Source organism: Anser anser (assembly GCF_964211835.1).
Source record: "Anser anser genome assembly, chromosome: 5".
Lineage (NCBI taxonomy): Eukaryota > Metazoa > Chordata > Aves > Anseriformes > Anatidae > Anser > Anser anser.
In genome coordinates, this window is record NC_139725.1 from 7121478 (window position 1) to 7136135 (window position 14658).

At 38.9% G+C, this 14658-nt stretch overlaps 1 protein-coding gene and 1 long non-coding RNA gene across 9 annotated transcripts in view; one reads left to right on the forward strand and one right to left on the reverse strand.

Annotated features, from left to right (window-relative positions):
* Window positions 1-14658, forward strand: part of LOC310900241 — a 303162-nt gene that overhangs the window by 273503 nt on the left and 15001 nt on the right. The gene's annotated exons all lie outside the window — the stretch shown is intronic.
* The window catches only part of SPON1 (spondin 1), a 229661-nt gene that overhangs the window by 28670 nt on the left and 186333 nt on the right, over window positions 1-14658 (reverse strand). For all 3 annotated transcript variants that reach the window (XM_083837884.1, XM_083837885.1, XM_083837883.1), the window contains one exon: window positions 93-157. In XM_083837884.1, coding sequence (XP_083694010.1) covers window positions 93-157 — 65 coding nt within the window. The remainder of the gene's footprint in view (window positions 1-92; window positions 158-14658) is intronic.

Below are 14658 nucleotides of genomic sequence, written 5' to 3' on the forward strand. Positions count from 1 at the left end.
CAAATGACTGGGTGAGACAATGAGTTTGAAGAAGTCTGTTAGCCAACACTGAACACAAGGGTACTGAGCCATATTATTCCCAACTTACTTACACATTCAGAGGCTGCCAGGCAGGCCACTGTGCTTTTGCCTTGATGACTGTTAAAACCTCATCACTCTGTGAAAAGAGACAAAAGAATAAAGTGATTGGGACAAATTTACAATGAAAGCAATACGATTTACAGCAAAAAGTAAGAGACCCTAGAACAAACTGTGCCTCCAAATTCTGATTATGAGAAATATGCTTTGTCCTTTTTGTTATCTGGGCATCTCATGTCCTCAGCTGCTCGGGTTCACTGAGGAGCATTCATGAAAGCAAGGCATGGGAGCGGCACGCAAAATTAGGCAGACCTTGGGCACAGCCTCTTTCCTTTCTGCAGGAGCAGAAGTCAGCTTAAAACACCAATAACAGTTCACACACTGTTATTTTTGCATGTCTTCCCAGTAAGAAGCTACCACCGTAGGCAAGCTAATGCACCTTTGAGAATGTATGCTGTAGTATTTAATATCCTCATATCTGAAGACTCCATTGTGGATGCACTGCAAACTCCTCCAAGTAAAACTGTCGATAGCATGTTCTATTTGCTCTCTGTTTACTCATGTAAAATTACAGGGTGAAATACAACACCTACCTCTTTGCCATAGTGTGGCAAAGCATTGTAGAAAGATTATTTCCTAAAGTCTGTAGCAATTTCTGCACCAGCAGTTTTAAACTTAATATTGATACAATAAACCCAGGACAAAGGCAGGATACCATTAATGAGGCTCTGATGCCCAGAAGACATCTATCACACATTTTTTAGAAACATCTTCCCTATCTCCCCCAGGAATCCATCCTGGTAATTCGCCTAGAGGAACACAAAGTTCACAATTCGTTCACATGTTTTCCATTGTCTTTTAAAAACATGTCCCAATTAGACTAAGAAACCTACCTCATACATTACAAGTAATTGGCACTTCCAACAGAGCTGGCCTTTCAATTTAGTGATAATTGTGCCATTTCCTGCTTGATAGCAATAGTTCCGATACCCCAGGCTAGCTCTAATCCATCCATGTACTCCTCTGTTTAAAGAAAACAATTTTCACTGGTTGTTTCCACCTCTCTCAGTATTTTCTGACTTCCCCTGTTTTACCAAAGCAAGGTTATTACAGTGCTGATGGGCCCTCTCTGTAACACACAAGGTCTTTAGTCTCAGGGATACACATGGGACACAACCTCTCCCTCATCTCAGTGGATGGATAAGCCACTTTATGAAACTCCTTTTTCTAAATACGGATGCTTGGCTGAAGTCTACTCTACGTTACATGCACTGAGCAAAGCTAGCTGAAAGTCTGACTCTATAAATGCAAGTGAGTACAAAAAGCTTTAATCACACTCCCACACTGCTCATCTAGTTGGAATAAAGAGAATTTCACTCTGGCCAGCAGCAGCCCACCCGCCCACAGCAGCGCTGTGCAAGCAGAGGGTTCAGCGGGGCGAGCCCCGGGTGAGCAGCAGCAGGCTGAGCTCCCAGCATAACCCTGTCCCCAACAGCAAGACGCGCCGTGCAGGAGAGATGCAGAACGGCTGAGTTCATCTGTGGCAAACCTATTCTTGCCTCCGTGCCTTCATAATGGAAGCAGCAGATTTCCCCCCAAAGTAATTTAAAAGGAAACTGATTAAATGAATGAGGTTAAAAGTCTGGCTTTGTGCATTACTCGTCTTTCTCTGTCAGTAGAATTTGACTTAGCTTTCAATTTTCCTTGTTTCAACACTTTAAAACTTTCTAGCCAGGCATATTTTCATTTATTTTCCTTGAGAAGTCATCTGCATACAGAATAATTAACTGTGTGTCGTACATCCCAAGGAAAGTCTGTTATGAGTACAAATGCTTACGTTTATTAAAATCATACACTGCTTATCTAATAGAAGACAATAATCGTGTCAGTAACATCCAAATCACTCATGTCTGAAAACACTTTAACATCTGCTATTCAAATTAAAAATGCATACCAAGAGTGGCTGATTAATAGTTTAGTAGTATCAGCAGAGGGAAGGAAATAGGGAGCAGAGCATGTACATTCAGACATCCCCTAATTTTTGAGGGAGATGAAAATTCAGATGCAGGAGATGAATTAATGGTCACTTTCTGAACAGCAACAAAAATTAAATGATGCAGAATCCAGTATTCTGATGGGCCTGGAAACAAAACACACGTTTCTAGTACTTAGAGTTCCTTAAAAATTACACAGGATTAGCTGTGACTTGAATTAAATCATTGTTATTCCAGACTGATTTTCTAATTACACAGTTGTCCCTATGATGTAGATTTATATTATATCTTTCTTTCTTTTTTTTTTTTTTAATTTAACAGCTACACTGTTATCAATGCCAGTGTATGTTTACTCTTACATGCGCTGATAGACAGACAGACAGATATTTCTGAGCAGATATTTCACAATTAAGGAGTTTTCCTGGAGCAAGGCATTTATATCAAGAAGATGATGTAATATTGTATTTTGTCTCTACTGTATGTTTAGCTTGAATGTTCAGGGTTTCTACCTATCCTAAAACCAAAATTGTTGTAATTTATACTTAAAAAAGCAAGACGCTCTCTGATGATAGGCTGTGATAGACTGCGACCGGTTTTGAGGTGGCCATGGCTTTCACATGCACATGCCTGTTTCTTTTGCAGAGACTCACCAAAAACAAGCAGAAGGCTTTCAAAAAAGACAGATTTGGTTCAGCAGAACTTGAAAACAAACCTTTTCAAAACAGAAAAAAATCAAAACAGCAAGGCTAGCAGACCAAAACCCCAGGAGATGGTTTATACACAGCTCTGTCCAGTGTGTCCTTATGGGAAATTGCTCCCCAGCAGCTCGGAGGCTTTCCAAGGGCAGCAAATCCTGCTCGCTGCCTCGTGTCCGTGAGGCTCTTGCCCACGCCAGGCCTGGACACGAGGCTCTGGGCTGGCCCTGGGGAGCCACGTGCCCCTGTCACTTGTGGTGCCACTAGCCTGTACCTCTCCCACCACCGGCTGGGAGCAGGCCTGGGGAGCAACTCCAGAAAAGGAGGGACCTTCTGCCTCCAGCTGGCCTCTTTTTTAAGAGAACGTGATAAACTTAAAACAGCCCAGGCAAACAGATGTTATCATCTGCACAAGTTTCACAGCCTTGTGAGCAGTATATAGATAGAGAACAAGCTACAGAAAAGACACAGTGGTTGGATTTTCTGCCCAACCTCTTTAGTTATAATTTATTGGCAGGTGGTATGAATTGAGAGGATACGAAATTCTTGAAGTAAAACACAAATTAGTAATACGTACCTAGTTGATACAACCCAATCGCCTTCTATAGCACAAATGTACAGACTTCAGAGAAGAAGCATAAACACCAAGAAATTTAAATTTTTATGAATTTTAGTTAACATTTTCTAAGGGCTTCCTGTATTATGTTTGTACCCATGTTTCTCTCCTCCTCATACTCCCAAAGTTTTGCTTTGATTTTTGAAGTAAACAAACACTCAAATTCATGTCAAAACATGGCAAAAGAACTAGGATGTTTCACTGTTCTATGTTCCAAGTCGTCTTGCCATCATTTATGTATTTGGCTGGGAAGCTATGATTCCCGAGTAATGAAACTGTTAGATTTTGAAACAGAAAACCAGATCATCTGCAAAATGATGGAGTGTCAAAATGTAACAATGTCAGAAGAAGTTAAAGGAAAGAATGCTTTTGTGTGGTTCTCCTGAAAATTATTCTGGTAAAGCCTTATACACATCTCTTCCAACAGCAACAAAAAAGAAGGAAACTGTCAAGCCCAAGGTATGCTTCTATGCATGTGGAAGTTGTCAAGGAATGAATCTGGGACTACCTGTCAGTTGTTAGAGATAGAAAGGAGAAAAGTTGCTACTCTCTTTCCCCTTCCCATTTATAAGGCTTTCCTTCTTGCATACAAATCACAAAGCAGATACTTGAGTATTTGCCGAGCCTGGCTTCCCACCAGCTTGCTTGCAGCAGCTTCCACGTCTCTGCTTGCTGTGAGGGCGTGCTGCTGTTGATGCAGCATCTCTGCCACTCCTCTGAGTAGGAAGTCACGATTTAGTAATTAAGTTAGTATTACCTCTTGGGAACCTTCCTGGTAAATCCCTTTCAAAAGTGCAGTTAAGCATAACGACTTACAAAAGATTGTATGAAGTCTCTGTAGTGCCCACTGGAGCCTTGTCTTCAACTCCAGTTATTATTTCAGTTATATAATTTCATTTTCCAGGTGTATCAGACCCTTCTCTACATGTTTAGAGCTTGCTTAGAAGTCCAGTGGAGCCAAAGTAGTCTCTAAAATGACTTCAATGGTTTTTGGATTGCAGCCTCTGTTAAAGCATGCTAAAATAGCTAAGAGTTACCCTTCCCTCCAAATCCCCTTTCTATTTTTGTGCTTTTGAGCTGGGGTGGGTAATTGATTGACTCAATAATTGTTCCCTGTGAAAGTACTGTCCTCCAAAAAGTCCTAATAGTGCGATTTTGAAAAGTTGGTAGCATCATTCTAATACAGACACCTTACCGATCTTCTGAAGTTGGTAAAAATTAATCGTTTACTTCATATCCATTTGTTCCTGCAATGCCAAACTGAAGATGCAAGAATAATAAAGTCATTAAATGGCGCCAGGTAGAACCCCATACTATGAAAGCATTGAAAAGCTGGATTGTTCAGCTGTGCATAAAATCTTGAAGATTTCATCTTCAAGAACAGCAAGTGGGATGTAGCTCAAAAAAGCAGCATAAGAGTTTGATATGAGGTCTTCCCGAACCAAGGGAATAAAAGCAACTTGTTAAAACAACAACATCCATTAAAATATAATGAAAGCTTTCGGGAAAATTTTAAGCATCATCTGAATACCTTTGGAATAAAAGTGATTAGAAGGATCTGGAAAACCATGCATACTCTCTCATGTGCTCCTGCTGCTTTTTGGTAAGTGATGTGATTAGTCGATTTTCTGTACTGGAAGTTATTTTTTGAGTAATTTTTATTACTATTTTCATTTTATGCATGCTGAATAACATTATAAAATGGTACTGTGCAGACCACTTATCACTTCATAATAATGATTGGATTCAGTTCAGCTAAACAAATGATGGTGTACTATCTGACATCAAAATCAGAGTCAGATTCAATGAACTGTGAGAATGAAAAAACACCTGTTTTGAGCCAGAGCTTAATTTCACTCATTTCACATTGCCACTGCTTGGCATTCATTTGATTGTTTTAGAACAGAGAACATTTAATTCTTTCCACAATACCCATCTTCATAATATCTCAGTGCCTTTCTATCTACAGTGGACTTATTTTCACAAGAACCTAAGGAAAGAAGAAATAGCAACATTATCCTCAATTCAGTGATGATGAATTGAATGCCTTCTGGAAATAAACCAGATATCTGAGTTTTAAGATAGCATCTCAACTGCATGATCATCCCTTCTCTCAAAAAATAATTTGTAATTGAAAGAGAAAGAGAGAAAGTGAGAAGGAAAAGCTATACCGCACAGCATGTTTCCTGTGGGGAATCAAAGTACTATTTCACCCTAATACAAATACACAGTTTCTATCTAGGTTGAGAAAAAAAATAAAGAAGCATCTTGTCTTTGAAGTATAAACTAACACAAAACAGATAGTTCAACATATTATGGACTTCCACGGATAATAACCGAAATATGGTGTATTTTCTCCTGATTGATAAGATCTGTATACATCTTGTCTCCTTGTTTTACAGCTGTATTTGAATTAAAAAGGGGGCACTGATGCAGGCGCACAATTGAAAATTGTAAAAACTTTTTTTTGAGAAAGGAAGTAGTTGTCTGTTCTGTGGTAATAAATATTTCTGGGATAAAAGCATCTACATACAGATTTATTTGCTCTGGAGTTCATCTTCATGTAAATATACTTAACAGGCACATTTGCTTTATAGTAACTGTGAATGTGATCTCCTGTAATGCACTCTGAATGGACATGTTTTATTCATCATATAAGCAGTCAGCTTGGTTTGAGTCTACCCAGGTTTCCGAGTATTTCTTTCTTATGTTGAGTGTGTCAGAAGTTTCCCATAGCTGTTAGCATGGTCACTACATAACCATACTTATGAGGCTCTTATCATGAGCTGCTAATGCATCATGCAACACCTCTATTTTCCTGTGGGTGCAGCCAAGGAGGCTGCAGCAGTTGCCTAAGACTCAGTGCTGAGATGCTGTTCTTCTTAACATGCAGAGGTGTTTTGATGAAAGAATGTGCAGAATTTGTTTTTTTTTTTTTCAGTTCGGAAAAAAAAAATAAAAAAGAAGATCCCTTTTGAAAATCCCAGGTTGGATGGGGCTTTGGGTAACCTGGTCTAGTGGAAGGTGTCCCTGCCCGTGGCAGGGAGGGTGGAACTGGATGATCTTTAAATGGGTCCCTTCCCCCCCAAACCTGCGATTCTATGATTCCACGGAAAGGTTAAGCTTTTAGTCACAAATTACTTTATCTGAAAGAAGAAAAAACAAAACGAAACATAACTAAAGAAAAAGACTTACCAATACCATTTGATGGTAACTAAATTCTGTGTAATTGTATGATATACTTACATTCAGGCAGATTATACTTAAACCCATTAGGGTTTAAGACTTGGGGTTACTTTAAACAACAGCAAAAATCCATTTCAGGCAGTGGAATTATACCAGGACTGTGTTTGCTCGTTTTTCTCTGAATTCTCTGTTTATGTGACAGTGATTTTGTGAATCCTCCAGCAGCCAGTGGCAGCTGAGAAAACCTCCCATAGGTTTTATAAATTTAATTTATATTAAATATAATTTATATAAATATATATATTTTATATATTTACATATTTTTATATTTATAAAAACACAACATTTATAATAAATACGACTGAATTGGATTCACCATTTGATCATGGTACATACAGATTCGAGTTTTCCCTCTAGAAATATCCATTTCTATCCAAATAGGTCCAGTTTCAGGAACACAAGTAAACCAGCGCTTCAGATAGTCCCTGCTGAATTGCTGTGATGCAAGGAAAGCTTTCCTGAATTGGCTACTTAGCAATTTTGCACCTACTTCTACAGGGAAAAACCTGTCTGACAGATAATCAGGCTGACATTTTCCCTAAAACGTAGATATTCTCTGTATTTTTCAGAAATTATGGTAATATGTTAGAGCTATAATTTCAGTACAGTGACTATACACTTTTGACAACGCACTTTTAATAACAGCTTTTATAGAGGAATTATAGGAATTAAAATTCCCGATTTTGTTAAAAATTACTAAGATGGAATGCAGAAAAGTATATTCATTGTTACCCTTAGTATATATCCCCAAAGCCCTGATTCACTTTGCACTAACAAATCTTCTGCATTACCTGTCCCACATGGTTTTCCTTCAATTACGTGGCTGTTTCAGGAGGGGAATGTAGGTTGAAATTAACAACAGAACTGTTGCTAATGGCAACAGTGAAAATCATATGCTCTATTTTGTTTCCATTAAGGTGTGGTTATATAATCTAGGGTGTCCTAATAAAGCAATAATTCATTTTTCCACAGTATAAAGCTTAGCAACATGTCTTAATGAGCCCTAGGTATGTGCTAAAGATTGGAACCTTCATTTGCTGCGGCTGAGCAGATTTTGTAGGAAAAGGGTTTCCCTTGTGATCCACTTCTTGGTTGTGAGTTGATTTGTATTGCACATTTTTCTTCACTCATGTAGAATACTCTGCTGTCTTAAGGACTACAAAAACATTTTGGGATCCTAAACTACCTTTGCCAAAAGCAAGGGAAGACCTTTCTACTACACTTAGGAATGGCAACTTTTTAAAGTAGGGGATTAAACTAGGTTTTGAAGCTGCCCATAAGCACAGTAATTCCCACCCTGTGCTTAACAGGTTTATCTAATAAATATCCGTTTGTCCTCCTTCTGTCTCAACTTTCCCACTTTGATCAATACTTTAGATTAAACCATCCCTTAAAACTATGCAAGTGCTGTAAAGCTACTGTTATCTTAAACTCGCACATGATCTGGAAATGGTGAACACACTGGAAAAGAAATGAGGAGAGAAAAACACTAAGGAGCAGTCCATCACACCGAGGCATTCTACATGCAATAAAGCAGATGTATGCAACTGAATGGCAGTCTGCAAGCAGTACAGCTGAAACTGCCTTCACAGGAGATACAGATATAAGTGTTTTAAAGGATTACATTCACTCACCAGATTCACATTCAGGTAACTACAGCATTTTTTGCTCAGATTCCTTCAAATAGTTTCAAAACAGTCATGGATAAAAGTATGGAGACAGGTTCTTGGGCATGCCATGAATAAGTGAGTTTCACTTTCTTAAATATCAGCAGGAAACCTCAGGAGAAGACTGTGTCTGCTTTGAGAAACAGCCCAGAGAACAGGGCCTGAGAACAATGCTGGTAAATACTGGCAGTGAGACTCCAGGTATTACAATTATTCATCCTGTTGCTTCTCTCAGGCATTAGTGAAATGTCGTAGCTTGAATGTAACAGAAATAATTATTCAGATAAGAGCAAGTGATTTTAAATAAGACCAGAAAGTTAGCCCTGGAGGTGAGCTTTCCTGACCCTTGATAACACTTTTCACAAACCAATCTTTTTTTTTCTTTTTTTTCATTCAGAATGTACAATATAAATATTTTAAATGTATTTTAACTGCTGTCCAGCAGCTTACTTTCCCTTGATTAAGGATGCCATGTCTAAGCCACTGTTTACCATTCCTTGCCCCTGCCACCACCTCAAAAAAACCCCACAAAATTCAGCCTTTAATCATATTACGGAATTAAGGAGCCTATCATGAGTTATGTTTTCTATAACCTGTAAAAGAAGAATTCTTTTAGAGAAAGCAGCTTCACAACTCTCCCACCCCCCTCCCACCCCCATCCTCCCGCGCTACTCAGTCCCTGCCATGCCAAACAGGTTTCTGCCCCTGTGGACCATTTCTCTGGCACTGTGTAGTCTCACAGTTTATGCTCTGACAGTAACCTGTCCCAGAATTTAATGGCCAAAACACACTTCTTTCAGATTTTGGACAAAACCAACCAACCAGACTTACAGGAGCAGGATTTTAAGAGGAATGTTAGTTCCCGATGGAGTGGAGATGTTGCCATTTTTCTAGTCAGGGGATGCCTCTTCCACCCCACTTCCTTGCACCTCACCTCCCTTTGAAAAGCAGACCACAGTCTGCCCTCTGTGACTCACGTAGTCCTCCACGAACAGCAGCACCAGTTGGATAACCCTGATTCTTTCCGCATCGTTTAATTTTGCATCATTTTGCTTCTGCACTCCTTTAAGTTAGGACAGCTAGATCAAGATGGAGACAGTCGGTGCTGTTTTTCCTGAGGGCAGGATTATCTTTTAGGGCAGTGTATTGCTTTTGTTTTTCTCAGACAAATAATCCTCCTGTCCTTTTTCCCAGTATGGATTTTTATACATTCAGAAGGGCCTTGTTTAGGCAGAGTGGTGAGGCCCTGGAACAGGTTGCCCAGAGAAGCTGTGGATGCCTCGACCCTGGAGGTGTTCAAGGCCAGGCTGGATGGGGCTCTGGGCCTGGGCTGCTGGGAGGGGTCTCTGCCCACAACAGGGGGTTGGGACTGGGTGGGCTTTAAGGTCCCTTCCAACCCAAACCAGTCTCTGATCCTGTGTTATGTGGAGACAAATCCAGGAACTCGAAATGACCCAGGAAAGTTTCCTTACTATTTCTTAGAAATTTTAGGGGCTTGCACTAGGTGGCCTTGGCTCCCTGCTCTGGCAGTAAACCTCTCTATCTCTAGCAGCTGGAGAGTTGGGCAATGCTATTATGTTTGTTAGTGGTGGGTTTTTCTTGTTGTTTTTGAAAGTTATTAAGCCCTAACTGTTCCCTCAAAACAGTGCAGGAGGTCAGATGAAGGTTACCTCCCTAGCTGGTGCCCACACTACTAGTTGCTTGAAGAGTATTCGTGTTGCTTCAGGTATCTTTGGATCAGTTAATATAGCTGTAGTTTACATATGTCATTGAACAGAATTAATATTAGAAGAGGAATTATATAAGACTTACAGCATTAAAAACAGTAGGAGCTGCTATTAGAGTGACATCTGCAATTGATGTCATAAGCACGCCAGGGAAGAGCTTGCCATTCCACTGCAGAACGTACTGTTTTGGTTTCTAGTTGCTTACTCAGAACAGCAAAGACAGAACAGAGAGGCAAGAATTAAACCCTGTAGCCACAATGCTGTATGTCATCCTATAGTAGTCAATCAGAGATAACTGGGTAAAGTTGTCTGTGTAATAAGCCAGACACGAAAAACTAAGTCTGTCTTAATGAAAGTCTCTGAAGCACTCTGATATATCCCTAGGACATGAAATTGCTGAAGTGTTCATATAGTTGCTTTATGATCAGAATAATTCAAAATTAAGTAATATAAACAGAAGTTTACCCTATAAAAAAGGCATTCACCATATTGCACTGTACTCACTCACCACGATATTCATTCTAAAAATAAGATCAGTTAGAGACAATCACTGCAGTTGAGGTCAGGATAAATGATTTTTTTTTTTTTTTAACCTGTAAAAGAGCCCCAACTGGCAAGGACACACCTTAAAGCTCTGTACCTATGCATGCTGCTAACCATGTTTATCATGACGTGTATCCCTTGCTATTTCCTATGGTTGTTTTGAAATGATACGTACACTGACCTATTTATGTGATTAACTCTAAGGCTTACATGTTGAAGTTAGGTTTAAATTTTAGAGTTTAGCTGTTGTTAGTCATGTTACCATGAAATGACACAATGCACTATTATGCCATGAAACAGGTGTTTTGAATATTCTATGACATGTTTAGAGCCAAAAAGGCATACTTTGCATTATAGTAGTAAAACTCATATTACTGTTAAGATCACCTAATCTGGATTTCTTGATGCATCTAATAAACTCTTTTCTAGTACCTCTGCAATCAGAATTTAAAAGTATTAGAATTTTGCTCAGCTTTTTTAAGTCAGGGATAATGTATACAGATATTTCTTTTTCATCTTTCTTTTCTCTCCCTCAAGTCCCCTCTCCTCGCAGACATACTGGGGGACTTACACCAGAACACTGACACAGACATTATTTTCCTTTATTTGTACAAAAGTAGCAGACCAGACTGGTCCCCGCTGAAGTCCTAATTCCAGGTGTTAAGGTATCTTACTAAAACTGTTTCCTAACCCTTAAAGTAAAATTATTTTCTTTTTACTAATCTCTAAAAAAATCAGAATTGCTCTATTATTGCAAGGCAAGCAGCCAAAGGGGTTAATAATCAGAGCAGCAAGGCATGGTTAATGCCACGCGCCTCATTTTGAAGCCAATGCTTAGACTCTGTTCAGTGGAGTAACTTTAAAGATACGTTGTCCTTTGCCTCGTCAGGATGAATGATTTCTGATGCAAAAGCACACAAAACACACAGTGTGGTTTCACCCTGTCCTCTCCTGACACTGCAATTGTACATTGAAACAGACTGATGGAAGTGGTCACATACAACAGAATTGCCGAGTTTTTGCTCCGGACTAACTACAGGAAGACTGTTAAATATGTAATTACTGTGGTATTCTCTATGAAGTCTGATGAGCCAATTAATAGCACTTTGTATTTTCAAGCATTTTGCCTCATTATTGGTTAAAAATGCTTTTACCGATAAAGTGCTAGAGCTCTCCTGTAAGTCATTTGCACCATCATACAGACACAAACTAAGGCAAAGTTAGCAAACCAAATAAACCATCTACAGTTTGGAAGGTTTTTTTCTAAGCACATTCACCAACTTCCAGCACCATGGTGATGTGACAACATGCCTTGCAAGAATAAGACCAACGACCATAACACCACTGGAGTTATCTGTAAGTCTCAAGAAGTGATAGCTGTTATTCCACAAGCATAGGCAGGGGCACCAAGCTTTCTCTACAAAACCAAATGACTTCATAATCCACCTTTTGAAAGCTCAGTGTAACTACATAGATTTATAGCACCATCTACATATTGGACCATCAATTTGAATTTGTGATTAAGACATTAATTAACCCAGCAACCATGATCGAGCTGTCTGTGAAATACATTAACTACATTAATATTATATTAACCAAGTAACCAAGTAAAGATAAGAACAACCTCCAGCTCAAAACATACCTTTCACAAAACCAAGACCAATGCAAAACATATCTAAAAGGCGTGCTAAGAGCCAGGCCCTTAGCTGGCATTTACCTTGACCTGAAGAACAAATGTGTCTTTCCACTTTGTACCTTGCTTGAATGGACTTCTAAATGAGGGCACTTACCTAAGGAAGATATATGAGAATTTTGAACACTTAATTTCCCCCAATACTACCTAGAAAGCAAGCAGATTGGTTTATGTCATCCTATTCTGGAATTATTTCATTATAATCTTTGCTTGGAAAAAAAAATAAATAAATCACCCCTCAAAAGACGTTCTCTCAAACTACTTTTTTGGCCTCATCCTTTTCTCCCCTGGTTTGAAAGCAAATGACCTTTTGCCACTCCATCCAATCTTGACAATTGTAATGTCAAAACCAAGCTTTCTGCGCACCAGCAGACTTCGTGTGGAGCTACTTGCTGTGCCAAAACCCCAACACAAGTCATAACATTTCACAGGAACTAGACAGATGAAATGAAATAATATTATTAAAAAAGGTATTATGCACTATAAGGAAATCACACAGTCAAGAAACAGCAAAATCCAATGTCCCATAAGATACATTCTGCTTATCAGGAAAACCTACAATTACTTTCAGAGCCTGGGAACTAAGATCCAGTACTCTCTGCTTATGCACTGTTCCTGCTGTTTCACATTTCTTCCCACCCTCCACTCCCCCAGCTAGATAATTAATTAAACACATTTAATGTTTGAACTTTAGAATTACCTTAAATTTTGAGCATTATCTCTTCCTGTAAACTTTGCTCCTGTCAAGCATGCGTGAAAACTCCGAGAACAAAACCCAGTACTACTGAGCCAAAGTTCAATGCTTTTAACCAACCAGCTTCACTGTCTGCAAATCAATCTGATCATTTTGTAGATGAAAACAAACCTCTTCATCACACACAGACTATTTCAAAGATCTGAAAAGATCCCAGTTGCTAATGTGATTACACCTTACCAATTTTTCATTTTCTGAGTCAGAGCTGCTTTATGTAACAGACAAGAATATTTGCAAGTGCAGATCTAATTGTTCACGAGTAACAGCAGTTTATATATCACAGAATTAGAATCACAGAATCATCTAGGTTGGAAGAGACCTCCAAGATCACCCAGTCCAACCTCTGACCTAACACTACCAAGTCCTCCACTAAACCATATCGCTAAGTTCTACATCTAAACGTCTTTTAAAGACCTCCAGGGATGGTGCCTGAACCACTTCCCTGGGCAGCCCATTCCAATGCCTAACAACCCTTTCGGTAAAGAAGTTCTTCCTAATATCCAACCTAATTAGTAATTAGTTTAGTTCTCAAATAACTGAACTATACAAAGATTATTACTGTTTTTGAAGGAAGGCACCACTTACTGTAAGCACGGACAGGTGAATCTGAATTTAACACTATAAGATGTGACTGGACTATTGAAGTAATTACGAGTTTTTTTCTTTACACCTGTTATACATACATTTCTTTGTGTCCTTCCAAGATACAGGCATTTCCAAACTGTTCCTGAGTACCTCTCTCTTCCTGATCAGGAGTACAATCCTAATTATACCAGCCTTTCTCAAGCCCTGGTCTCTGAATCAGTACTTCCTACAGATCTTCAGGAACTTACAAAAAGCCTTAAACATTCATAGTTTTCTTTCTTCTTTTCTTTCTTTCAGGTCCACGTTTCTACTGATTTGTTCTGCACTTTTCCACTACAATAAATCACCCAGCATTATTGGTCCCATGTGGCTGCATGCCTTTCATTTTTGTGCACTAAAATCCAACCATCTTATTGACTGCAGCTGCTTTTAAATACACTTTGGTGTCAGCGGTGATTTACTTTTTAATTACATTATTTTATTTTAGATGAGTGGTCCTATTGTTTTCTTAATGGCTCTTTTAAAGGCAGTACTCAAAGAAATGAAACCTCAGCATCTGAGCAAGGAAAATGCATTAATTCACAATTCCTTACCAGAAGAATCTCCTACAATAACATTCTGATGAAAATATCGCTACACTTCCCAAATCTTCCACATTCTAGCATGATGATTAAGGGTGTCATTTAGTTGAAGTATGTTCTAGCTCAGCATTCTTGGGAGATTCCTGCTAAAAAGACCAGCAGGGGCAGTGCAAAGATAAGGTTATTTCTGTCTCTCTTCCAAAAGCCCAAGAGACTGTTTTACAGGATTTCTGTTTCAGCTGCAGAGACAAATTATGAATCCAATGCTCATCAAAATTAAAGACAAGAGATTTGCTCTTAGTAGAAGGTCCATTTTTCACTTCTGATACGTGTATGTAATTTCTAGTCTGCAGTAACACATGTATGCTGTATCTGGGGCAATACTGAGTGTATAGGTAAGCTAGTTAGTATTTCTCCAGGGAGAAATTACATTCAGTAAAAACAAAAACATCACAATCTGTTGCAGAAACATACTCTTT